This window comes from Mobula hypostoma, chromosome 21 (assembly GCF_963921235.1).
Source record: "Mobula hypostoma chromosome 21, sMobHyp1.1, whole genome shotgun sequence".
Taxonomy (NCBI): domain Eukaryota; kingdom Metazoa; phylum Chordata; class Chondrichthyes; order Myliobatiformes; family Myliobatidae; genus Mobula; species Mobula hypostoma.
This window is the reverse complement of record NC_086117.1, coordinates 26701566-26728175: the sequence shown is the minus strand read 5'-3', so window position 1 is coordinate 26728175 and position 26610 is coordinate 26701566. Positions and strand designations below refer to the sequence as shown.

Sequence of the window (26610 nt, the reverse complement as noted above, 5' to 3'; positions counted from 1 at the left end):
TCAACCCACAGAGACTCTACACCTTCCAATTCTATGTCATCCCTTTCTAATGATTTAATATTATTTCTCATAAACAGGGCCACACTACCCTCTCTGCCTACTAACCTACTAACTACTAGGCCTTGAAAGTGAGTGTCATAGAATCAGTTCAGAGTAGTAGTGAATGAAGTTGTCCACACTGTTTCAGGCACCCTGATTGTTGTACGGCAATAACTGTTCCTGAACCTGGTGGTGTGGGTCTTAAGGCTTCTTCTGTACCTTCTGCTCAATGGCAATAGAGAGAAGAAGGCATGGCTTGGATGGTGGGAGACTTTGATGAAGATGCTGCTTTCTTGCAGCAGTGTTCCTTGTAAATGTACTCAATGGTGGGGAATGTTTTGCCTGTAATGAACTGGGCTATATCCACAACTTTGTGTAGCCTTTTCCATTCCTGGGAATTGGTGTATCTGTTTCAGGCTGTAATGCAACTTATTAGGATACACTCTACTATGCATCTATAGAAGTTTATCAAAGTTTTTGGTGACATGCAAAATCTATACAAACTTCTAAGAAAGTAGAGGTGCTGATAATGCTTTCTTTGTGGTGACATTTATGTCCTTATCCTAGGACAGATCCTCTGTTATGTTAATGTTATAATGGAATATGGAATTTAAAGCTATTTATCCTCTTCACCTCCATTCTCCTAATGAATGGCTCATGGATCTCCAGCTTCTCCCTCCGGTAGTTGGTAATCGTCTCTTTGGCTTTGCTGACATTGAGTGAGAAGTTGTTGTTGTGGCACTACTCAACTAGATTTTCAATCTCTCTCCAATAGGCCGATTCATTCAACCAACAATTGGTTAATACATCCTTTGGTTCAATTACACTTTCCCATTCTCTTTCTGTATACCCTGATCCCTTTCTAGTTTCTGTAGCTTAAAGGTAAAGTCATTTACCTGTGCTGGGGAATGTTTAAAGGAACAGGTTTTACAATGTTTGTTCAAAAAAATTGGAAAAATAAGGCTTTTTTCTCTTTTTTTTACATTGACCAAACCATTCTCATATTCCATCCTGTAGTCCTTAGTTAAAGGATGTTATTTGAACCACAAAAGCATTTGTTAACCAATAGCTGATTTGGTGATGCTTAAGAAATGGATTAAGTTATTTTCTTATTATTGATAGCTGAGGTGTATTTATGAATGAATAGTTAATAATGTTTTCTGAATCCTCCCGGTTGATCAATAAGTAAGGATGATTGAATAAACAGCTTTGATCCCAGTGCTATGACCTGAGCAGTTCTGGATGAAGTTACTAGCTGGGAGCTACAGCAGTCTCTATGTTCATGTGGTTTGTGAAGACATTAGGATATCACACCTACTGTGAATGCATGAACGAGCCAAAGGAAGGATTGGCTGTGATGCTGCTTATTGTAATTTGGCATGGTGGTACCCTCTAATCATGTAGGTAACCAAGAATGGACATTGGAGTAGAAAGAGACATCAGTTCAGGCTGCCTCAACCACTTCATCTGTCAGCTTGTTCTGTATGCTCTTCACCCTCTGCATGAAAATATTGCCCCTCAAGTCCCTTTTAAATCTTTCCACTCTCACCCCAACTCTATGCCTTCTAGTTTTGGTCCCCACTACTCTGGGGAAAGACTGTTACCTTAAGCCTTATCTATGCCGATCATAATTTTAAACATTTTAGAATTCTGCTACATTGCAAGGATTAAAGACCTAACCTCACCAATCTCTCCGTATAAACTCTGGTTCTGTTCTTTTCAATTTAACCAATCTTTCCTATAACAGGGTGATCAAAGGTATAGACAGTAGTTGAAGTGTGCTGTCACTAGCAACTTGTACAACTGCAACATAATATTCTCAACTCCCACACTCAGCGCCCTAGCCAATTAGGGCCTTTTACCACCCTGCAAAATTCATTTTTTTGCCACCCTATCTACCTGAGATGCTGCTTTCAATGTATTATACACTTGTATTCCACGGTCCCACTGTTCCATTGCACTCCTTTGTGCCGTAACATTCATTTTATATGTCCTACATTGGTTTAATTTTCCAAACTACATCACCTCACACTTATCTGTGTTGAAATCCATTTGCCACTCCTTGGCCCACTTTCCCTAATTGATCAAGATCCCCTTGTAATCTACAATAAACTTCCTCTTTACAACAACTCTCCTAATTTTATACAATATGCAAACTTACAGATCAAATTTTCTTACAATCCTTGGATTATTCTGTCAGCATATCAACAACGAGTAAGTAATCAAATCGAGTGATTGTTAAGTAATGAAATGAAGTAGCAGGAGTGCACGGCTTGTCTGTGACAGTGTGAAGTGCCTTATGTGTTGGTAATGGGTGTTGTGAATTGTCCTCCTGCTTGGAGACAGGGATAATGTGTAGCAGTCATTAGTACTCGTCTGCATCAAGTGGTTTGCTTCTTGAATGCTATGAAAGCTGGATGTGTCAAGTCCTCCAGTGAGCATTGATCTGGCATTGCACTATTCATTCTGAATAGGGAGCCTTTTGCCTGAGGATTCTCAAATGCCCATCCCTGCCGAATGCTAATAAACCATGGGAATGTGGTTTAACATGGCATAGCTGGCAGGGGACTGAAAACCTGTGCTGAACAGTTGGAGGGCATGTTTAACGACATCTTCAACGTCTCACTGTTGAAGTTGGAGGTGCCCAACTCCTTCAAAAGGTCATCAATCATGCTGGTGCCCAAGAAGAATAGGGTGAGCTGCCTCAATGACTGTCGTTTGGTAGGACTTGCCATCTCTTGTGATGAAGTGCTTTGAGAGGATGGTCATGGCTAGAATTCACATCTGCCTGAACAAGGGCCGGGACCCGCCCCAATTTACTTACACCACAACAGGTCTACAGCAGATGCAATCTCACTGCCTCTCCACTGGGCTTTGGACCAGCTGGATAGCTGCAGTACCTATGTCAGGTTGCTCTTTATTGAATACAGCTTGACATTCAACACCATCACAGTACTAATCAAAAAACCTTTGAAACGTTGGCCTCTGTCCCTCCTTCTGAGAGTGAATTCTTAACTTCCTCATCGAGAGACCACAGTCAGTACAGATTGCTGATAACATCTCGTTGACAATCAACACGACCAGACCTCAAAGATGTGTACTTAGCCCACTGCTCTACACTCATGACTGTGTGGCGAGGCACAGCTCAAATCCATCTATAAGTTTACTGATGACACTACTGCTGGCAGAATCTCAGTGGATGACAAGGAGGTGTACAAGAGCAAAACAGATTGGCTAGTTGAGTGGTGTCGCAATAACAACCTTGCACTCAATGTCAGAAAGATCAAAGAATTGATTGTAGACTTCAGGAAGCGGAAGCTGTGAGAACATGTACCAGTGCTTTTTGAGGGGTCAGCAGTGTAAAGAGTGAGCAGCTGCAAGTTCCTGGGCATCAACATCTCAGAGGATTTACCCTAGGCCCAACACGCTGACGTAATCACAATGAAGACACACCAGTGGTTATACTTCATTAGGAGTTTAAGGAGATTGGTATGTCACCAACAACTCTAGCAAATTTCCACACATGTTCCGTGGAGTGCATTTTGACACATTGCATCATTGGTATGGAGGTACCAATGCACAGGATTGTAAGGTGCTTCAAAAGGTTGTAGACTCAGCCCAGCTCCATCCTGGGCACAAGCCTCCCCACCATCGAGTACATCTTCAAAAGACGATGCCTTCGAAAGGGGCATGCTGTCTTCTCATTATTACCATCAGGATAAAGGTACATGACCGTGAAGACACACTCAACGTTTTAGGAACAGCATCTTCCCCTCTGCCATCACATTTCTGAATGGTCCATGAACTCACAAACACTACCTCACAATTCTTATTTTCAACAGCTTATTTATTTCGTAATTTATGCCATTGTAACTTTCATAACTTCACTATGCCTGCACTGTACTGCTACCACAAAACAGATTTCATGACTTACGTCATTGACAATAAACCTGATTCTGATTATGATCGATAGTAAAATCAGTTAATTCTTCAGGTTATTTTTGTCTAGAAACTTAACTAGCTGAATTGCATATGTCTTGTCTCCCTTTCTCTTCACCATTTACACCTCGGACTTCAACTACTGCACAGAGTCTTGTCATCTTCAGAAGTTTTCGGATGACTCTGCCATAGTTGGATGCATCAGCCAGGGAGATGAGGCTGAGTACAGGGCTACGGTAGGAAACTTTGTCACATGGTGTGAGCAGAATTATCTGCAGCTTAATGTGAAAAAGACTAAAGAGCTGGTGGTAGACCTGAGGAGAGCTAAGGTACCGGTGACCCCTGTTTCCATCCAGGGGGTCAGTGTGGACATGGTGGAGGATTACAAATACCTGGGGATACGAATTGACAATCAACTGGACTGGTCAAAGAACACTGAGGCTGTCTACAAGAAGGGTCAGAGCCGTCTCTATTTCCTGAGGAGACTGAGGTCCTTTAACATTTGCCGGACGATGCTGAGGATGTTCTACGAGTCTGTGGTGGCCAGTGCGATCATGTTTGCTGTTGTGTGCTGGGGCAGCAGGCTGAGGGTAGCAGACACCAACAGAATCAACAAACTCATTCGTAAGGCCGGTGATGTTGTGGGGATGGAACTGGACTCTCTGACGGTGGTGTCTGAAAAGAGGATGCTGTCCAAGTTGCATGCCATCTTGGTCAATGTCTCCCATCCACTACATAATGTACTGGCTGGGCACAGGAGTACGTTCAGCCAGAGACTCATTCCACCGAGATGCAACACAGAGCGTCATAGGAAGCTATTCCTGCCTGTGGCCATCAAACTTTACAACTCCTCCCTTGGAGGGTCAGACACCCTGAGCCAATAGGTTGGTCCTGGACTTATTTCATAATTTCCTGGCATAATTTACATATTACTATTTATGGTTTATTACTATTTATTATTTATGGTGCAACTGTAAGGAAAACCAATTTCCCCCGGGATCAATAAAAAATGACTATGACTATGACTAATCCACAGCTACAAAAGCCCTTTGAGAGAGGATTCTAGAATTTCACAGCCAGTGTAGATTGGGGGACCACTTGTTGAAAATCATGTTTGTTGCAGATGGAGTGAAGGTCCAACCATTTTAATTCCAGTCCCCATTCCCATTCCAACTGGTCAGTTCATGGCCTCCTCTACTGCCACGACGAGGCCACTCTCAGGTAGCACCTCCTATTCTGTCTGAGTAGCCTCCAACCTGAAGGCATCTTGTGGTAATTCTCCCCCTCCCCCACACCCCATCCCTCTTCTTCAATTCCCCACTCTGGCCTCTTCTATTTTCCTCACTTACCTGTCAGCTCCCCCTGGTGACCCTTCTCCTCTTTCCTTTCCCCAATGGTCCACTCTCCTCTCCTCTCCTATCCTATCAGATTCCTTCTTCAGCCCTTTACCTTTTCCGCCTATCACTTCCCAGCTTCTTACTTCATCCCGCTTGGTCACTCAGCGGGCTTCACCTATCACCTTCTAGCATGTACTTCTTCTCCCCCCACCTTGTTCTGGCTTCTTCCCCCTTTCTTTCCAGTCCTGATGAAGGGTTTAGGCCTGAAATGTCAACTGTTTATTCGCCTCCGTAGATGCTGCCTGACCTGCTGAGTTCCTCCAGCATTTTGTATGTGTTACACAAGTTTTCTCATCTCCTTTCTGATTTAAAACTCTACTCTCAGTGAATATTTTTTCTCCTTACCCTGTCGCTAGTTCAAGCCTCAGCTGTAGCAGCATGTTTGTGTCATTGAGCAAGGCACTTAACCACACATTGCTCTAGTGTCTGTGTGAGGAGAGGCGCCCCACACAGGCTCCCAATCTGCGCCTTGTAAGGCATGAAAATGCCCGACGCAGGCCTCTCATGGTCTGAGTCGACGTTCCCTCCCTCCTACCCTGTCAAAACCCTTAATGATCTTGAATTCCAGGTTAGTTTAATGTTTCCACATGACTACAGTCCCTCAACCCTTATGAATTTCCTCTGCATCCTTTCTAGTCTTTTCTTTTTCTCAACAGATCCTGAAACACAGCACTCTGGTGACTTTCATGACCATACATAACAACTCATCTGAAGGGGTGTCTCCCCGTGATATCCTTCATTTCTCTTAGAGTGATGCTGGACAGATGACAAAAAGGTGAGTCTGGAAACTGGAAGTGGTATCACTATTCAACAAGAGGATAAGCCTGCCAAGTGAAATCATTTATTGGGATATGATGGGGGTGGGGAGGACAAGCAGATGTGGTGTGGGGTGGGAAGCAGCCCTGAGCTACACTAGGAATTCTGCAGATGCTGGAAATTCAAGCAACACACATCAAAGTTGCTGGTGAACGCAGCAGACCAGGCAGCATCTCTCGGAAGAGGTACAGTCAACATTTCGGGCCGGAACCCTTGTGTGTTTCCTGACCTACACTGTTGTCTCCCAGCGGATGGCAACATGAAGCTTCCAGCAACCCTAGCTGCCATTTCACTGAACTTCATCTACCAAAATGTAAATACACTGTATATTAAAGAGAAGTGGGAGAAAGAAGCGGGGTTGGTACTTTCAGAGGAGGCTTGGGGGAAAATCTGCAGCTTTCAATGGTCCTTGACTAATTCTTTGACTTGGAGAGAATATTGTTGGAAAAACATTATAAGATACTTCAAGACCCTATATCAGGAAAAATATAAAGATACAAATGTGATGTGTTGGAGAAGGTGCGGCTCCAAGGAGGCAAATCATTTTCATATTTTCTGGGATTGCCCTAAATTAAGTCTATTTTGGGAAGGTATTCATAGAACATTAGTTAAGGTACTTAGGTCCCAGATACCTCTGAACTTTGAGACGCTCTATTTGGGGCATGTATTGTTCCTTGAACAGAAGGAAGATATAAAGTTGCTGCAGGCCCTCTTAGCGGCAAGTAAGAAATCAATCACTAGAAAATGGCTAAATCCAATACCACCTACATTAGAAGATTGGTACGAAATTATCTTGGAAATATTTAAAATGGAAAAGTTGACTTACTCCCTGAGAACTCAAAAAGAAACATTTTATCAAATCTGGAATAAATGGATTGAATATATAACCCCAATGCGAGCAGACTTTAGATGACTCTCCTAATGATTTATATTGCTCTTCTCATCAACACAGTAATATTGCTAACATAAGCACCCCTAGTCTAAATGTTTGTTTTTTTTTTGGAAAATAGAGAATTAACACAAGTAAAGGGAAAGATTTGGGAAAGGGATAAAAAAAAAGAAAAAATTAAGTAAATAAGTACATAGGGATTGGATAATTATGTCTGCGGGCAGGAACAAGCACGAACAAATTGGGATATAAACACCTACAATGGTTGGTATATAGGCTTGTATGCAACATTTTGGACCAGTGGAAATGGTCCAGAAGGGTTGTATGGAAACTATTATTACCATTTTTCTTAACAACTTATTTCATTACTTAGCCTAATAGGTTAGATTTACCACAGTACATAATTATCTATTTAAATGTTTATTTTCCTTTTATATCATCTCAATGTGTACTTAAGAATGTATAAATAATTGTAGTTTTATACATATAAAAAAATGGAAAAGGTTATATGTGTGAAAAAAGTACATGATAATTGTGAATTCCTTATCCAAATAAAAATAAAATTAAAACAAAAAAAGAACTTCATCTACCAAGCCCGCAAGACATAGCTTTAGAGATTTAATTGAATCTGCTCACTGGATCCTTTGTCCATTTTTGCTAATGCCAGTTCCTGATTTTTATCAATTTTCCAAATTTCTCTCAAGGAAATATGCATTGTTAATTTAATCCTGATCTTTGATTTATCATTTCACAAGAACGTATCAAAGTTCAAAATAAAATTTATTATCAGAGTACATCCATGTCACCATATACACCTCTGAGATTCTTCTTCTGCAGGCATACTTCACAAATATATAGAACAGGAACTATAAACAAACTGTGCAAATGCAGATAATAAATAAATAGCAATAAATAAATAATGAGCATAAATAACATCTCCTCTCCCCTCCCTGATAAATGTCCTGGAAATCATTTAGTCACCAAACTGGAAGCTGTGGTTCAGTCCTATCTTGCTTCTGAGCTAGAAGGTGTTTTCTTTATGGCATCACATAAATGTCATTCCATGCATTCTAAATGTCACCATTGACGGCTCTGTTTGCTTAACTTTAGGTGCTGTCGTGCAGCGTTCCTGGAGCTTTGAGAGATCAGTCCGGACTCCATTATGCCTGCGTGTAGTGCTGCTTCCTCCTCCTTCCTCCACATGAATTACAGGATGCAGCAACCTAGGTGGACGATTGATTCTGGGAACAAGGCACCTTTGGGTGTATTCCCAACCTGGGGAAGTCATTAGTTCCCAGATGCATACATCTTGCTTGTTGCACAGTCCAAGTGTTAAGTGAGAATGGGTGATCAGGCTGAACTACCAGTGCACGATACAGCACACCTGATCACCAATGAGAACACCAGGATATGGCCGGACGACAAAGAGTCCACACCATTCCATAATGACACTCTGAAGCATCCCCCTGAAGAGCTGGGGCATGGGTTTCGAGCAGAGGAGATGCCTTTCATCCCAAGACCCCCGGTGAAACCGAAGCCTCCTCGGCGGAGTAGGTTACAACGTCTGCACTCACTGGAAAGCATGCGGATCATGGGGGAGACAAAAATCAGAGGCAGTGAGGGGAGCTCATCTGAACCAATCGACACTGACTCCTCATGCAAATCTCTCTATGGGGATTTCTCATGCTCTCCCGTGCCACTTCCCCAGCAGAACTCTACAGTGGCTTACCAGAAGCTGCTGTCTAAAAGCAGCAGCAGCAGCAGCAGCAGCAGCAGCAGCATGCAAGACTGTGATGTCAGGCAGTCGACCAGCAGCTTGACAAAGAACAGGAACAGCCCCAACCACTTGGATCCCGAGCCCAAACAACCTTTCTGTGATAAGACGGTTTTGTCAGCCAGAGGGACACTATCTCCAGTGGTGCACACCAAGCCTCTCCCTCCCATTACTGTTAATATAGATTCTCCAGCACTAAGAACCAGTAATAGGATTGACCTGGATTATGCAGATTACATTCATCTGACTGGGAAGGAGCTGTCAAACCAGCACAACCATTTTTATTCCCCTTCCCAAGGAACCGAGGACAGTCAGTCCTTTTTCTCCATGTCTTCTTCGAGCAGTCTTCTGTTTCCTATCCATTTAGATGATGTTCGGAACAGGTAATGTATCTCCTACACTGGGGTGTAAAAGTTTGAGAATTACTTGGGTTAAATCCTCTTATCTGGGAACAGTGTGTAGGATTTGATGTTTCAGTTTTGTCTTAACTGGTTGCATTCCCACCTCAGAGGCTCAAATCACCTGTGGTGACTTGTGAACAAACCCTAGGATTATACACCCCTGCTGAGAGGACCCTGTGTTTAAATAAATTGTTAAAATGGCACCTGGTCTACTCTGTGAGATAGACATCAAAGATTTTGAACAATTAGCTTTCAGGATGACGGAAGTGCTCCCCAATGTTGTATTCAGTGTTTATTCCCCAACAAAACACAGCATATGTTCATTGTGTGAATTTGCTGTCTATAAATTAGTATTAAGCTGGTCGGTCGGTGGCATCCACACCGGACTTTGAGGTGAGTGGTCCCGAGCTCAAGTCTGGCCAGCTTCTTGCATGCTTTCCATCCGTGCTAGGTTGAGTGTCAAGCTAGCAATTCGGCCTTGTGAAAAAACAGATCAAAATGCTAAAGAAACTGCAAGGCTGCCACCCGATGTGCCACAAGGCGCAGAAAGGAGCAACATCAAATTGGTATTAGTATTTCTTGGTTTACTTTTGCATTTCACTTCTGATCTTTCATTTTTCTTGTCGCTTGTCATTTTACTGCTGCCCTGCCCTTTGAGACTGGGTCCTTTCCATCATTGTTCTGAAGGACTCCATCGCCACCTCACCACAGCACTTCCATTCGCTGGGGCAGTAACCACCAACTCAACCCCCACTACCCAACTCTCCTCATCTAAACCAGAGAAACCCTGCACTTCTGTCTTGATCAAAATAATACATAGTTTTCCAGGAGTAGGTTCACATTGGCACAAACCAAGGGGGTTCTTTTGATCCAGACACAGAACTTATCATTATCTAGGATGATAATCTATTCCGTGATCCTTTTCCTACTTGTGTTCCAATTAAGAAAGCAAAGATGCCCATAGTCGAGGAGGACACACAGCTTAAAAGGAGCTGGGGAAGAGATGGGTTTGTGGTTAGGCAATGGGCTTTGTAGAAGAAAAGGACTTGGCTGTGGTGAGACATTGCATTGTTCTAGGATCCTGAAAACAGATCAAAGTGTGGATGATTACAGTGATGATGAGAGGGCAAATGGTGTGCAGGAAAGACAACTAGAAGCTGAAAAAGTCAAATAATGTTGAGAATTTATAGTGCCTACTTTACCACATCTGCACATTAATATATGCCCCTCTCCCCCCCCTCTCTCTACAGAAGTTACCTGGACGGTAGTCTCCTGACCAATGGAGGACTTTTGGGGGCTGCTGAATTGGATCGCTATTTTCCTGATAGAAGGATACGAGTATTTGTTGCCACATGGAACATGCAAGGCCAGAAGGTGAGCAACTGAATCACAGGAAAGAGAGCAAAGACAAAGCCTCCAGAATGAGGAACTTCCAACCTGAGTATAGAACAACATTAAGCCCAGTTAGCATAATTGTTCACCTGGCCACTTTTTTGTGGCTGTTTGGGAAACCCAATGAGATCTCCCTGTCACCTGAGCAAATCACTCAGCTGCCAAGCGGTAGGGGCCTAGATATTCCTGGTATTGAGTAAAGCTGCCTGTGACATTACGGAAGCAGAGATAAGTAAAATAACTAAAGATATGCAATAAAGTGGCACCCATATCAACTTCTTTGGCCACCTCCACGTTCCTGTTGGGAAGCATATGCATCTGAGCAGTTAAAAAGAAAAGTAAAAGATTGAACTCCTTGTAAAGAACTCTGGATATCCTATGAAAAACATTATATTGTATCGTATTGTTGAAGGCTTCTTCTTATTTCTGCGACAGTGGAAGCAAACCTGGTTTAACTAGTGTTGTTTTCACTCTTTCCCAGGAGCTCCCGGACACGCTGGACGATCTGCTGTTGCCCTATGACTGTCACTACATCCATGACATGTATGTCATCGGTACTCAGGAAGGAATCCCAGACAAGTAATAGCAACAAAGCATCTTGAGCCTTTTTCAGTATCTTGCAAATTAATCAATTCCTCTTTCGTCCTCCACTTGCCTCCACAGACTCCCACACTTTCCCCCAAAAAAGTCTCTCATCATCTATCCCCCATATCTGTTTCTTTTTAAATCCTCTCCTTGTGGCGCACTGGGGGGCAACCTTCCCAGTTCTTAAGCATTTGCCTGTTTTTTTACAAGGCTGAGTTGCTAGGTTGCCCGTTAACCCAGCATAGATGGAAAGCATGCAAAGACCCTGTTTGAACCTGGGACCACTTGCTTCAAAGTCCAGTGTGGACGCTACTACACCACTAGCCAGCAATCCCCCATATCTGTTAAAGCATTAATCCAAGGTGCTGCCTTTCTATAGACCGGACTAACTCCAGCTTAGATGGCGCTGGAGCTAACTGTGATCTCCCTGTACACTCACTGAGACCAACAACTGAAGCATCTCCTGATAAGTGGGCTTGGGGTTTCTGGATTCCATTCTGCATCTGAAAAGGCCTCGGGAATGGATACCCAATTTAGCCAGAAATGGTGTTCATTGCTAGGTTTCTGCATTTCTCTATGTCTTAACAGCCACTTTCCAGGTTCATGCCTTGAATTATATAATTTCATTTTTTTTCCTTTGCAAAGGAGAGAGTGGGATATTCGCCTGCAGGAGGTTCTGGGGCCTTACTTTGTATTGCTATATTCAGCAGTACATGGAATGTTGCAGCTTTCCATGTTTATCAGGAGAGACCTCATCTGGTTCTGTTCAGGTGAGTGCTGAGAATTTGAGTGCCATTCCCTGCTCAGTACCAAACAACATTTTAAAGCAAAAACCATGGATACTAGCAAATTGAATTAATGTGAAAAAGCTGAAAATACTCTGCAGATCATGCTGAAACAAAATCAGCTGAAGGAGCTTTGACCCGAAGCATTAAGTCTATGTCATTTTGTTTGGCCAGTGTGCAGACTGCAGAGGAGGAGAATTGGGTTGGCATGGTGCAGGTCAGGGAAAGGGTCAGTTGTGCAGGGTAAGAGATGGAGGTTTGGTTGGGGAGAGGATTTTGCCAGAGGTGAGAGGATTGGTGGAATAGGCAGTAATAAATGGTGGTAGTTCAGACAGAAGGGACATCATAGGACATTGGCAAAAAGGTTTGTGGGTAGAGTTCGTTGTAGATGATCAATAATAATGGGAAGGAGAAAAGTGACCCATGAAGTTTCTCTTGACTAGACTGGATGACTTTCTGTAGACTAGATTACCTCCAGTTTAGATGGCACTGTGATCTTCCTGCACAACCTGAGACCAACAATTGAAGCCTCTTCTGGTAGTGGGTTGGGGGTTCTAATGGAACTCTGGATTCTATTCCGCATCTGAATAAGCTGAAGCAGGTTTTTACCCTCTCTCTGAGATTTGCTTCAGTAATGTTATAGGCCTTGTACTGTGTGTGCAATAGAATATTGTGTATGATGCCACACAAACATTGTATAGTTTGACACTACTGCACGTGTGCATTTATGCATGAATGGGTTGGGATTTCAGAAACTCCAGCAAATATTGTTGCATATTTTCATTTTGATCTAAAAACAGACTTCCTGACCCAAAAGTTTGATTGCCCATATTTTACACACTTTTCACACAGCTTAGAGCTCATTGGAGATTTCTGAGAGGTAGAGTTCAGGTTACATACAATGTAGATTCTTGGGTGACCGGCTGTGAGTTGTGTAGACTTGTCACTGACTCCACTGTGCAATCCAATATTGAAGAGTGGATATGGTTCTGTGCATGGTCAAAAACTGTCAGGTCATTCACTTTGTAGTTTTTCATTGTGCCTATTTGTCCCTCCCTCAGAGGTGGAACAGGCAGCTGTGACGACTCGGATAATCTCCCAGGTCAAGACGAAAGGAGCTGTGGGGATCTCATTCACTTTTTTTGGAACATCCTTCCTGTTCATTTCTTCTCATTTTACCTGTAAGTTTCTCAGCATCTGTTGTAATATTGGAAGAAAAAACCCAGATCATGGGCTGGGTCCTACAGTGTATTATTGGAAAGGCCTATTAGAAGACATTGCTCAGGGGTTGTACCTTGCAAGCAGGTCATTATTTTTAATAGACCTGAGTAAGTCAGGTATTGAGTTGAAGGTATGACCTTGTATTTCTAAATCTTCAATCAGACTTTTATTTATTTTATAAGATGTGCTCATCCCCTTGGTTCACGAGAAAGTGGTGGGAAATCACTACCTTGATCACTTCAGACCTACCAGTGAAAGTATTCAAATGGTACTGCTGGGTATTGAGCTTGAAGATTCAAACCAATTAAGAATGAATGAACAGCAATGTGTTTCTAAGTCAGGGTGCTGTGTGATTTCAAGGGGGACTTACTGCTCGTGGCGATGTTCCCAGGAACCTTCTCCTTCTTGGTGATAGAGGTTGTTGGTTTGAAAGGTGCTTACAGAGTGGACCATGTGAATAACTGCAGTACATTTTGTAGAAGGGGAAACCAGTCATACAGGCTACTTTCCTGTGGCTCGCCTCCAATTTCTTGTGCCGCTGTTCTGTTTCTCTCTTGATATTTGTCTTGTATATGGTGAAAAGGGTGTCAGGTGAGTCTCTAATTGCAGGGTTCCAGCCTTTGACCTGTTTATATACTCGCAGTACTAACATGGCTAGTTCAATTAAGTTTAGTGTTCATAATGACCTCCAATGATATTGATAGTGGGGACTCAACAACTGGACTCTCTTTTGATGGTGTTTGCCTGGCATTTTTGTGGTGAAATTGTTACTTGCACTTCCAGCCCATGCCTGAATGTTGTCTAGTTCTTGCTGAGTTGTAAATGAAGTTGAATGTTTTGTGTTCATCTGCAGATGGGCCCATTCTGACTAAATGATGAAAGAAAAGTCATTGACAGAGCAGGTGGAGTTAACTGGGCCTAGGGCACTAACCCTGGGGAACCCCTGCAGTGATATTCATTTAGATTCAGGTTTATTTTTACCGGCATGTGATGGGAAATTTGTTAACTTAGCAGCAGCTGTTCAATACAGTACATAAAAAGAAAAAATAAAATGTTTATTTATTTATTCTTATTCTGTATACTTTATACAGTATATGTATATTGAATAGATTAAAAATCATGCAAAAAACAGAAATACTATATTAAAAAAAATGGGGTAGTGTCCAAGGGTTCAATGTCCATTTAGGAATCAGATGGCAGAGGGGAAGAAGCTGTTCCTGAATTGCTGAGTGTGTGACTTCAGGCTTCTGTGCCTCCTACCTGATGGTAGCAGTGAGAAAAAGGCATGCCCTGGGTGCTGGAGGTCCTTAATAATGGACACTGCCTCTTTGAGACACGGCTCCTTGAAGATGTCCTGGGTACTTTGTAGGCTAGTGCCCAAGATTGAGCGACTGCATTTACAGTCCTCTGCAGTTTTTTTCAGTCCAATGAAATAGACCCAATACTAGACAGTGATGCAGCCTGTCAGAATGCTCTCCACAGTACATATATAGAAGTTTTTGAGTGTATTTGTTGACATACCAAATCTCTTCAAACTCCTAATAAAGTATAGCCGCTGTCTTGCCTTCTTTATAACTGCATTGATATTTTGGGACCAGGTTAGATCCTCAAGAGACCTTGAAACTGCTCACTCTCTCCACTTCTGATCCCTCTATGAGGATTGGTATGTGTTCCTCATCTTACCCTTCCAGAAGTCCACAATCAACTCTTTCGTCTTACTGACATTGAGTGCCAGATTGTTGCTGCGGCACCACTCCACTAGTTGGCATATCTCACTCCTGTACGCCCTCTCGTCACCACCTGAGATTGTATCAACAGTGGTTGTATCACCAGCAAATTTATAGATGGTATTTGAGCTATGCCTAGCCACACAGTCATGTGTATACAGAGTAGAGCAGTGAGCTTAGCACACACCCAAGGTGCATCAGTGTTGATTGTCAGTGAGATGTTATCACCAATCCACAGATTGTGGTCTTCCAGTTAGGAAGTGATATTCTGCAGGCTGAGATTGATTCCAAACAACCAGAGCTATTTTGCATGTTTGCAAGAGACGATTCCAACCATTGGAATGTTTTTTCCCCTCTTTGGTATCATTGATTTTATTTATTGTCGGGCCTCTTGAAACAATACAGTCAAATATTGTCTTGTCCGGTGCAGAAGTTTCACCTTACTTCTGAAATTCATCTTTTTGTTCCATGCTTGGACCAAAGCTGTGATTCGGTCTAAAATCTCATGTTCCTTGTGAAATCCAAACTGGGCACTAGTGAGTGGGTCATGTATTCGTGTCACTTGATTGCATTGGTGATGATTCCTTGTGTTACTTTGCTGATGTTCCTGTGCTGTTCTATGTTCTAAGTTCTAAGTTGCGTGATCCCCAAGCTTTTGTTGTGTCCACTGCTCTAGGGTGTTCTTTATATTGTGTGCATTGAATTGAACTGGCTTCTGCCATGGTGGGTATTGCAAGAGGAAACTGAGATGGTTCAACCATTTAGCATTTCTGATGGTTCAGCCTGGTACTTAGCATTCACATGGTGATGTTCTTGGAATCACCTTTATAGCTATATAATTGGCTGCAACCTTTCATAGTTCTGTGGTATGAATGCAATCTGTTGTGTTGGTTATGGGCTAATTTGCTTTCTTTATGAATGCTGTTTCTGCTGGGGTTATACCATATTTTTAGGTGTACCTGTAGTGCAAACCTTTGAACTTAACTAAATTAATTGAAAGTATGGCTAAGTGAAGTACTGAGCACATCACACTCAGTTTTAATCTCTCCCTCTCCCTCTCCCTCTCTCTCTCTGTCTCTTACAGCCGGGCCAGGGAAGGTTAATGAGAGGATGCAGGACTATAATAAAACAATAGAAGCTCTTGCACTGCCAAGGATCGTCCCTGACACTAACTGCTACAGGTCTGAGCCAAGTGAGTATTGGCATTTAAAGAAAAAACTATTTGCAGAATGGAGTATAAAGTCAGCTGGACTAATCCAATTAGTGGGTCCTGTTGGAACATCAGTGGATGTATGCATACACCCATCTCAGCTCACTGTTCTACCTCTCTTGGTCAACCTCCTGACAGACTATTTTTCCAGAACATTCTGCCAATCTAGAATCTCATAAACAAAGTGAAAAAACCAGGGCCACACCAACACCTTTCTTGTACCGTTTTCCAAACAACTCAGCTCACTGAAGCATTAGAGAACAGGTAACAGCGGTGGCCCTGAGAAAGCAAGCATCCTTGTACCTTTTTCCTATCATCATACTGTAATGCATTAATTTGTTAGAATTGTGTAGAGAAAGATAAAAAACGAATGAGCAAAATGATTTCTGGTATTGGACACAACAGAGGAAGTCCCTCCGTTTTGCACAATCCTCTTGATCATTTGCCTCCATCTGAGAGCAAATGATGTATCAGTTTTAATATTTTACCTGGCAGAAATAAATACAAGGCCTTGTCAGTAACAGCATAAACAGAGAGTGGAATGGGGCTTGAATGTCTGGGGTTTATTGCGTGTGTTGCCTCTGAACCAGGCTGACTCCAAAAGTAAAGATTTTTCTTATTTCTTTTTAACTTTTCACTTGTTCCAGATGATGTGACCACCCGGTTTGACAATGTTTTCTGGTTTGGTGACTTCAACTTCCGGCTAGATGTAAAGCGAGCAGTGATCGATGAGCTTCTGCACAGCAGCACCAAGGATAATCTCTGCTCTATTCTCCATTATGACGAGCTGACCAAGAAACTACAGGAAGGTAGGATGAATTGTGAACCTTCCACCAACTTGGGGTAGGCAGCAGAGGTGGGCCACTCATGGCTATGGATTCCATGGTCTCTGCATTTACAGGAAACAAATAGGCACTGTCTGTTATTAGAGTGAGCGTTCCAAAGGCACTAACTGAATGTGGTACACAATCCAGAGCAATCAGCAGTCTCCAGTACCTCACTTGTTTTTGTATGTGAAGCGAGGTATTGTTAACAAGATGATCTGTCATCTGCTGCTCCTGCAGCTTTTTCAGTACATGTCCTATGTACTAGAGGTGTAATATTATTAAAGACCTTTGAAGCTCACTTACCTGATCCTTCCTTGTTCCACAGGCTCTGTTTTCAAAGGGTTCAAAGAAGCCGAAATAAATTTTCCTCCCACCTACAAATTTGACATCGGATCTGATGTGTACGACAGCAGTGCAAAGAAAAGGACTCCATCTTATACGGTAAAGAATCAGCAGGAGTTTATTTCTGTAGCAGTTTCAGGTTTTGGCGTGCCCTCTGTTGCCAGTCTTCCTGATTTTGTTATTCTGGTCAGCTGAGATGATTCTTATCACCAGAAAACATTAAAGGGTGATTCAATTAAAAGTTCTCAATATACAGTGGATTTCAGTTAATTGGGCCAGGACACTATCTATTTATCCACTGCATTTATTTATTTAGAGAGACAGCACAGAGTAGACCTTTCTGGCCCTTCAAGCCGCACTGCCTCAGCGACCCCGATCACAGGGCAACTTACAAAGTCTGACTGAACTACTCGGCATATGTCTGGGCTGTGGGAGGAAACCGGAACACCTGAGGAACATTGTGCATTTCATGGGGACGATGTACAGAAATTCCTTCCAGGGGATACTGGAATTGAACTCTGATGCCCCGAGCTGTAATAGCTTTGTGCTAACTGCTATGCCACCAAAAGAGTTGCTAACTGGTGGCACTTCTGTGGCCATTAAAACACTACACCATGCTTAGTACAAACAGTTTTTAAATAACATCAGTTCTGTGCACATGTTCAAAAAGCAGCAATTTTTGTCACAGATAGTTACCGAGAAATAAGCAGTAAGACAATTCAGAACTGCTTTGCTTACTGTGGTTTCAAGCATTTAGGCTTGGAGATGCTAGAAAACAGCCGACTGTGAAAAAGAGGCGATTTCACTATTTGAAGTTAGGAACTAGAAGAATTTGAAGGTGGAGACAAATATCTTGAATGTTCTGGTTACTACTGAACATGTGCGTCAGCTTTCTGATAGTCAAAAAGCTAAGAAATCTGACTATAAACATTAATAAAAATACCTTTTCTAAGGTAAATTGTGTTAAATTATCTCCACAAACAGTGAAGAGGCGAGCGACGGTGAGGTGAATTTGGGGGGTGAGCTGAGATGGTGTAATACAGAATTGTTGCAGGTGGACAGCTGGCCTGGGAGTGAGTTTGGATCGCTCTGGGCGCCAAACTGATTTGAAGAGCTTGAGAGCAGTGTCGGGCTGGGCGATGAAGTCTGGGCCCGGAGCGAGTCAGTGGGTGGCGGGGTCTAAACCCAGAACCTATTGCAGCAGCAGCACCCAGGTCCTGGTGCAATATACAATTCGTTTTGTTGGCAATTTAAATGCCTACCCAAATCGGAGGCGAGAGCCAATTTCGCTTGTTCTCTGCAAACTTCATTCCTCTCTCCAAGGCACCAGAGACTTTCACTGTTCTGTTGTTTGGTCAATTTAAACGCTGGTCCAGATACACTGAAAGGACAGGGTGATGGTCGGGACAAGAGCCAATTTTGCTCATTCTCCACGATAGTCGTCTCTGTGACTCTAAGGCTTTGCAGACTGCCCTGGCTGCTGTGCTTCATGCTGCTAATATGATGAACTGATATGTAAGGCTTCAAGCCTACCCTGGGCTGCTTCGGGCGGGGTTCAGATCTGAGGACTCAGTTTTGGTTTGGAATGCTGTTGTTTGCATGATACGTATTTTTTTCTTCTTTTTAATAGGGTTCTTTTTGATTTCTTGCTTTGTGGTTACCTGTGAGCAAGCAAATCTCAAGGTTATATATATAATTTATACATTCTTTGATAATAAACGTACCTTTCTAAACTATATTTCCATGAAACCTGCTAATTGAGGTAGCTGCTTAATTCAGCCAAAGTGTACTAGTCCTGATGTATCCTAATTAACTGGAATTCACTGTAGATTGAATTACATGAGGAAGGCTTTCCACGGGAGGAGAGGTGGCATATTTAAAAGTGACATTCAATGAACCAGAGGCAGGATTAGATATTTTTTAATACAGCAACTTATGATCAGCAGTATGATGCTGGATAATTCAGAAGTGTAAGTTGAAAACAAAATATTTTCAAACTTGGGAAATTACAGGTGTTTAAGCAGGTTTTCTGAACACTGTATTAACAGGACAATGGACAATGTTCCTGTGATCACGTGGGTTTCTTCTGGGTCCTCTGGTTTCCTCCCACATTCCAAAGATGTACGCATTAGTTAGTAAGTTGTACGGATGCTATGGCAACACCTCGGGCTGCCCCCAGCACAATCTTGGACTTTGACACAAACAGTGTATTCACTGTGTATGTTGATTTATATGTGACAAATAAAGCTAATCTTATACTTTCCAGTGAGATCTCTATATTGTTATGAAATACAAAAGGCAGCAACTTTGACCTTAATCCTCACATCTTACAGGATAGAATCATGTGCAGGAGTCGGCAGAAAGGCGACATTCTTGTGGTTAAGTATGGCTCCTGCAACTCCATTAAAACCTCAGACCACAGGCCTGTTTACTGCTTCTATCAAGTCAGGATCCGACCAGGAAGAGATAAGTAAGACATTGACGCTTCCCCCCATTTACTCCTCCGTCTTGATCACATTCCTTGTGGTCTTATAAAATCCTAAATGAGGGAGGTCACCTTGAGAGTTCTGTTCACAATCTATGTCTTTGTCCTTTACTGGGCTCTTAATAGCCACCTTCTATGGAGAACAGGGAGCACTTTAAGGGCTATGATGCAGGAAGAGAACTGGCTGTAGAGACTTTGAGTGAAAAAGAATTGCCTATCGGGAGTATGTGAAGTAAAATGTTTTTATTGTTTGCATTAAATTTGTCTGCTTTGCTCCTTCAGCATCCCACTGTGTGCTGGTCAGTTTTACAGAGATATTTACTTGGAGGGAATAAAGAGGCGGTTCCTCAAAGGGCAGAAACAACGTGCTTTATCGAACCAGAAGAACAGCACTATCTGTAGTGTCACCTGACACAACTACCAGCTAAGCAGGAAGCTTCCTTAATCTGCAATGGGATGGAGGTACTGGACTCGGGCCTGACCTCGCACTTTACCAAAGCCCTTGCTGCAGACCAGCCAACTGCAAGTGCAATGCCATGGACAAAGGATAGTGTGGGCAAGGATGCCATGCAACCTGGTTATAAGTAGTAGCTGTGTGTGCACATTAATCTATGATCATTGCCTTCTTGTTTTTTATATTTTTGTATTTACAATACATTGGAAATGTTTCAGACATTAAATTAAAAAAAAACATATGTTGGAACTTGATAAAATTGCTTCGTGTTATTTCTAAGTGTCTTCCTCAGAAGTTTGCTGGATTCTGTGGTCCCCAGGAGTTCCTGTGTGCACAGGTACAAGCTACACGTTCTAAGTGGCCACTCTTTAAACATACACCATTAGTAACAGCAAAATGTTGCAGTGTGGGTGATGTAATTTCATAATATCTTGTTCTCATCCATAATTCACAGGCATCTCGTCATCAATGGGAGCCAGTGAGCAGGAGCAAAACAATACCCAAGCCAGGAATGCTGCTCTTCCAGGATTCAATCCTTTGTAATCTTGCTGCAATACCTTAAATTTCAATACCAGCTTTCATTTAAAATAATTAAGGCTGTTACCAAACAAACTAGTGAACAGACTGCACCAAACTGTTAGTCTGTTATTTTTATTTGACAATTATTAAACAATATCATGAATGCTCCGAGTATCACTCTGCCAGCTTCTGATGGTGACTACTGCGTGTAAGTCCACACAGGGAATATTGACCAGTTGTTTGAAGAGATGTCATTCCCAATAGCAGTGGTCCGGGTGGCTTATTGAGGGGTAGGGAAAACTGATGGATGTGTAGATGTGTACAACCATGTATAGTAGCCTTTGGGGTTAACTATACTCGGTGGGTTCTAATTAACATGACAGCTAGGAGAAGGTAGACACATTCTTGAGGCCATTTACTGCATCCTGTCCCCCACCACTAAGGGAGGAACAGGAATCCTCTTCAAGTGGTTCAAGAGCAAACCACGCAATCCTCCCATGATCCACTTGATTTCTGTAACAGTTAAACGTGTAGTCTGGGTACATTGACCTATTCTCACTGACTTTCTTTGAAAGTATTTAATAATACTTAGCACTGCTGCTTTTTCCATGAGCATTGATCTTAACCACCTCAACAGTGGTTCTGTTACAGCACCTATCATCGACTTTTAGCTACACTGCAGTCACAGCAGCTCAGTGTGAGGAACAAGGATCATCAAGCATTCTAACTAGCATCACGGGCAAGTCTCACCTGCACAAAGCCCCAGATCCCACCGCACTGGCTCTAGTACTGATTGATAGGATGAGATCAAGCGAGGGTGGGAGGAGACTTAGATGAAAGGTTATACACCAGCATGTAGCAAACGGGGACTATGGATAAGGTGGGAGAAATAGTGCATGTGAAAGGAGGCACTGGAAAGTGTTATGTAGTTTTTCAGATTTTCCTGTACAACCTCCCAATTGGAGGCAGAAGCCAGGAAAGGAATCAGGATCGAGCAAAGGTGCCTTGTATTAGAACGATTAAGACATTACAGGACGTGACATGCACTGTGCGGTGACAGAATCATCACAGTCCAGGAGCAGATGAACAATAGCAGCATCACATAAAGTAATCACAGTTATTATTTTAAAACAGATTTTCAGCTCCCCCTTTATATAAAAGCAATCAGATCACATATCAAACCTCTTTTCCCCTCTATTTACAAACAATTACCCCCGCACTCAACAGAAGCAGCTGGTGGATAAACAACGACCAGAAACCTGGAGTACAATGGCTTTTCTGTTCAGCCAGACACTCGGAGCTGCTCACCGGAACAGCCGGTAAATGCGGGGAAGGCGGCCGTCTTTGCTGGTCAGTGCCTGCTGGATGTGCTCGTAGGTCGGCAGGTCACTGAGGTCCCCCAGCGCTGCCACAGCAGGCCTACTGCGTAACATCTTGGTTGTGACCCTCCTGATGTCACTTGCTGTCACTTCCCCTGCAAGAGCAAGTGATCTTTGTTAGCTCGGTGCAGGCCTCTCTCATCGCTACCCAGGCTTCCTGTGTGGGCTGGCTGGTAAGAAAGAGGATTTGCCTTTTCCAAATTTAGGGTTTCCATGAGAGCAGCAATTAAAATCCAATCTCTGATTAAAACATGTACAGTCATCAGTGATTCAGACGTTTACCTCAACTATCTGAAAATTGTCAGATTCACTGGAATGAGGCAATCGTTAAGTAGAAGGAATACAGACTGTGGCTAAAGAAAGTAATCAAAGAGATAAAATAGGAAAAACTGCTTTCTTTCAGCAACAGGGTTGGTAAATTCATGTACCTGGCATGTCTTGATAAAAGAACAGAGCTTGAAAGGATGGCAGGAACACATTTTCAATAATCCAGAGTCCATGTAAGAAACCCTGCTCATTGGTCTGGGGGCTCAGAGTGCAGGCGGAGCAAACAGCCAGAGCAGGGGCCTGGGCTGTGGGTAGGAATCCGGAGCACAACGGATCAGGAATGTGGGCGAGTTTGTACTGGAGCTGAAGTCTGGATTGCTTGTACATTTTCCACTCTCCTTAAACTTGCCAGGTTCCCTTGAAAATTCATTATACTACCAGGTAACACAAAAAAGTGAAATAAAAGTGTGATTTGGTATAAAAGTAATATCCAATAGTCCAGAAAATGTGGTAGTCTGGCACCACTAAAGTCCCAATGGTGCTGGATTATAGTACAGTAACTTTCAAATGGGAATTGTATATAAATATGAAATCAATGAAAATTAATTAGGTAGTCACAGTAGGCTGAGTGCCCCTCTCTTCCGTATATTCCACTGTTGAGGTGGCTGGAGATGATGGTAGGGGGACAGAAAACGAAAAGCAGGGTTGAGGGAGAAAGGTGCACTGAAGTGTTCTCCATAATTAAGACCAAATTAGCATTTGAAAAGGCTGTTGCTTATTGATTTCTGATCAGCTTCTGCTTACCAATTAGTCTGCAAAGTTCGAGGGGGAGCTTCCGCATTCCTGTTGCCAACACCTGTCTTCCTACATCCTCGAAGATAACTGGCCGAGACTCAAGGTTCATCATTAGCATAGACTGCAACTGGGTCTTGGCTCGCTCCAGCTCCACCTGACAACAAATAGAGCAATAAACCTATGCACCAGTCCTCCAAACCCTCTCAGTATCCTGTCCCATTCCATCAAATTCCCAGGGCAAGTACTTTACGAAGTAGGTAGAGATCGAAGCCCTTTCATTTCTGTTCCCTCATACGCTTCCAGGGCAGCCACAGCATAGGTTAGGTAGAAAACAAAGCTAACATTGCACACACACACTCAGAAATAGTCGGAAGTAGTACAATTTTACACTGGATCTAATAACAAACCGTCTCTGTTTAACATTCATTCAAAAGACATAATACAGAAGTGCAACATTAGCACTGGAAATATCTCCCTGAATTCAGTACCACACTCTGAACTGCGGCTTGACCAATCACCTGTCCACCTCTAGGCTCCATCCCTCCCCCTCCTGTCATTTCAGATCTCCCCCTCCCCCTCTCAAATCTCTTACTAGCTCTTCTTTCAGTTAGTCCTGACGAAGGGTCTCAGCCTGAAAGGTCGACTGTACCTCTTCCTAGAGATGCTGCCTGGCCTGCTGCGTTCACCAGCATCTTTGATGTGTGTTGCTTGAATTTCCAGCATCTGCAGAATTCCTCATGTTTGCATTCTAATACGTTAAGGCTGTGAATAAGCTGGTGACACTTGAACACTCTGCTGTCTGTGTGGGGTTTCCCCTCCCTTACCCTTTCAGATCTCTCACTTTCCTTAGTTTATGTGCTCCTTGATATACGCCCAGCTCCCTACACCAACGATAACTCACTGAATGAAAATATGTTCAATTCAGTACATGCACTCACTTCTCCCACTGAGCCAGCCATCAGGATAAATTCTCGAGTGATAATTTCCACCATCTCCCTGACCTGCAGCACAAGAAACAAATATTTAACATGAGAATATAGAATAAATCATCAATTGTAGAGAATGTTAAAAATAAGACTTGTATAGTGAGAATGAATGGTTTAATAGGGCAATGAGCTTCTTAAAGTAATCCGATAATAACTTGGTACCTGTCTGGGATCTGCACTGGCATGGATACACAGAAGACCAGTATCCTCATAGCTGTGGTGATAGGCAGTGGCATTATACATCCAGTGGTGTCTGTGGGAAAGATATGGTTATCAGTAAGATGGAAGACTGATCTGTTGCCCCTTTACATACTGAGAACTGTGAACCCATTGATCCATCTGTAGCAACCTTGTCTCTAGTTCAGCAGGCTGTAGATTCGCATCCCACCCAAGAGACGAGGCACTACATTCCTGGCTAACAAAGCTGAAGAAACTGCTTAAGCAGGAAAAATTCCCTTCACATGAAAACTTGAATCAACACATTGTTTACCCTCTCAAGACATTAAAGATGTAGAAAAGGTGGTTATACTTGGTATCCTGAGCAATATTTATAACTCATGAAAACTCACTAACATAAGGCGGTTACTAACTCTGTAGGAATGCGCTGTGTTTCCTCCATTCAATGGTGACTACATTTCCTAAAGCTGCTTTAGGACTGACACCTGGACAAGTGAAAAGCTTATGTAATTTAACACACAGAGCGTCAAACTTCAGAATAAAGCTAGACCAAGAGTTTAGTGGTAGTATCAGGCTGCAACTATGGAAAGGAACGAGCCACGTTGCCCACCAACTCCCGATTTAAGCTTAGCCTAATCATAGGAAAATGTATAATGACCAATTAACCTACCAACCAGTACATCTTTGGACTGTGGGAGAAAACTAGAGCACCCAGAGGAAACCCGCACGGTTATGGGGAGAACATACAAACTCCTTACAGACAATGGCAGGAATTGAACCCAGGTCACTGGTACTGTAGAGTATTGTGCTAACCACTATGCTACCATCTGACCAGTCAGATGACAATAAATATGATCTAGTAAGCCTCAACGCCCCCCCCCCACCATGGACAAGTTTTGTTTGCTATGGCTAAAGGTAAGGACTCCAGGGAAACCATGGAATTATCAACATCCTATAAGCACCTCTTCTGTGTTACAAACAATCTTTCTCTTGGACCTTCCCCTACGTCCAAACCTGGTGTGGAAGCATGCCAGAAAGCACAAGCACCTTCAAAATGAACTTCCTGCCATTGGCAAACTCTCAGGGAATGTACTCCCTCCCACACAAATCTCTGACATCACGAGTGCTGAAGCAAGTTCTCAAGTCTCTTTACTCAGCTCTGCAAAACCTGAACAAGCTGCTGGAAATCCGCAGGGGCCCCAGGACTGACCTGTTTAATACATTGAGGTAGAGTCTGGTGAACATGCCCTTCCCAGGTCCCCCCGCTGAGAACGAGCCCCCGCCACCCATCATCATGTTCAGCACAGCAAAAGGAATGAAATCCTCCTCCTGAAACAAAGCAGATACATTTTTCATGAAGACTATAATGTTCGCCTCCTCTGTTAACAACCCCCCCACTTCTGCAACAGTGCACATCCCCACACCAGTCTGTGATAGGTGGAATGAAACAGGAAAGGTTAATTCCAGTCACTCACTCCTGAAATCTGCACCATATCTAGCTTTCATGAGTCAGTTCTCTCCAGAACAGAGGTTAAAGGTATTCAAAATTATGGTCTGATAAAGGACTAGGAAGCTACTTCTAATTGGTTATAGTTTTAAAAGGAAGCTACTTCTAATTGGTTATAGTTTTAAACAAAGGAAAGCTGTTAAGATTTAGAATGCATCACAATCTGACTCCAGCAACTACACCCGTGTTCAAAGAGCATCAGTTTTCAGGATTCAGGACAAAGAACTTGCATTTAGGTTAAATGTGACAGCACTTACACTTAAAAGATAACACAAGAACTACACTGACAGGGAGGCCCTCCAGTGCTAGCCTGGTCTCAATGAGAAGCATTCTGGACCAAATAAAATCACAGAAGACAGGCTGACAGGTGATCTGCAACGAAAAATGTAATCCAAACTGGTTCAAATACTCAACCTGCCCGGAATGAGTTTAAACTCGCCTCCCCTAGATTTTAGGCCAGTAACACAATTAAGTTTTACAATTAAATTAGCTCGTACTCACCAGGAAGGAACAGCTTTCTAGGCCAATCATTATGTGAGTAAGCTCTGGGATTGGAGTGGGGCCCAGGCTGACATCCGTCATGTCCTTCTCCACCTGAAGAAACAAACAGACTGTGGGTTGTGTTAGAGTCTCATTCTCCCACCACTCACTTCCCACCTTACAACGCAAGAAGTCAGCACAGACCAACGCTGACAAC

General features: G+C 42.8%; 2 protein-coding genes across 5 annotated transcripts in view; one reads left to right on the top strand and one right to left on the bottom strand.

Annotated features, from left to right (window-relative positions):
- Positions 1 to 21465, top strand: part of inpp5e (inositol polyphosphate-5-phosphatase E) — a 29267-nt gene extending 7802 nt beyond the window's left edge. For 2 of the 4 annotated variants that reach the window (XM_063073722.1, XM_063073723.1), the window contains exons 2-12: positions 6032 to 6150; positions 8191 to 9237; positions 10506 to 10629; positions 11129 to 11226; positions 11878 to 12002; positions 13079 to 13198; positions 16050 to 16157; positions 16823 to 16984; positions 17328 to 17443; positions 19678 to 19814; positions 20112 to 21465. In XM_063073722.1, the coding sequence (XP_062929792.1) occupies positions 8423 to 9237; positions 10506 to 10629; positions 11129 to 11226; positions 11878 to 12002; positions 13079 to 13198; positions 16050 to 16157; positions 16823 to 16984; positions 17328 to 17443; positions 19678 to 19814; positions 20112 to 20241 (1935 nt within the window). In that variant the 5' untranslated portion in view covers positions 6032 to 6150; positions 8191 to 8422 and the 3' untranslated portion in view covers positions 20242 to 21465. The remainder of the gene's footprint in view (positions 1 to 6031; positions 6151 to 8190; positions 9238 to 10505; positions 10630 to 11128; positions 11227 to 11877; positions 12003 to 13078; positions 13199 to 16049; positions 16158 to 16822; positions 16985 to 17327; positions 17444 to 19677; positions 19815 to 20111) is intronic. The other 2 variants (XM_063073725.1, XM_063073726.1) reach the window with 2 other exon arrangements.
- Positions 21466 to 21604: 139 nt separating this feature from the next.
- pmpca (peptidase, mitochondrial processing subunit alpha) overlaps positions 21605 to 26610 on the bottom strand; it is a 30433-nt gene continuing 25427 nt past the window's right edge. Inside the window, exons 9-14 of the mRNA XM_063073727.1 lie at positions 26415 to 26507; positions 25617 to 25735; positions 24392 to 24482; positions 24182 to 24244; positions 23253 to 23397; positions 21605 to 22276 (exon numbers count right to left, since the gene is read on the bottom strand). Coding sequence (XP_062929797.1) covers positions 22107 to 22276; positions 23253 to 23397; positions 24182 to 24244; positions 24392 to 24482; positions 25617 to 25735; positions 26415 to 26507 — 681 coding nt within the window. The 3' untranslated portion in view covers positions 21605 to 22106. The remainder of the gene's footprint in view (positions 22277 to 23252; positions 23398 to 24181; positions 24245 to 24391; positions 24483 to 25616; positions 25736 to 26414; positions 26508 to 26610) is intronic.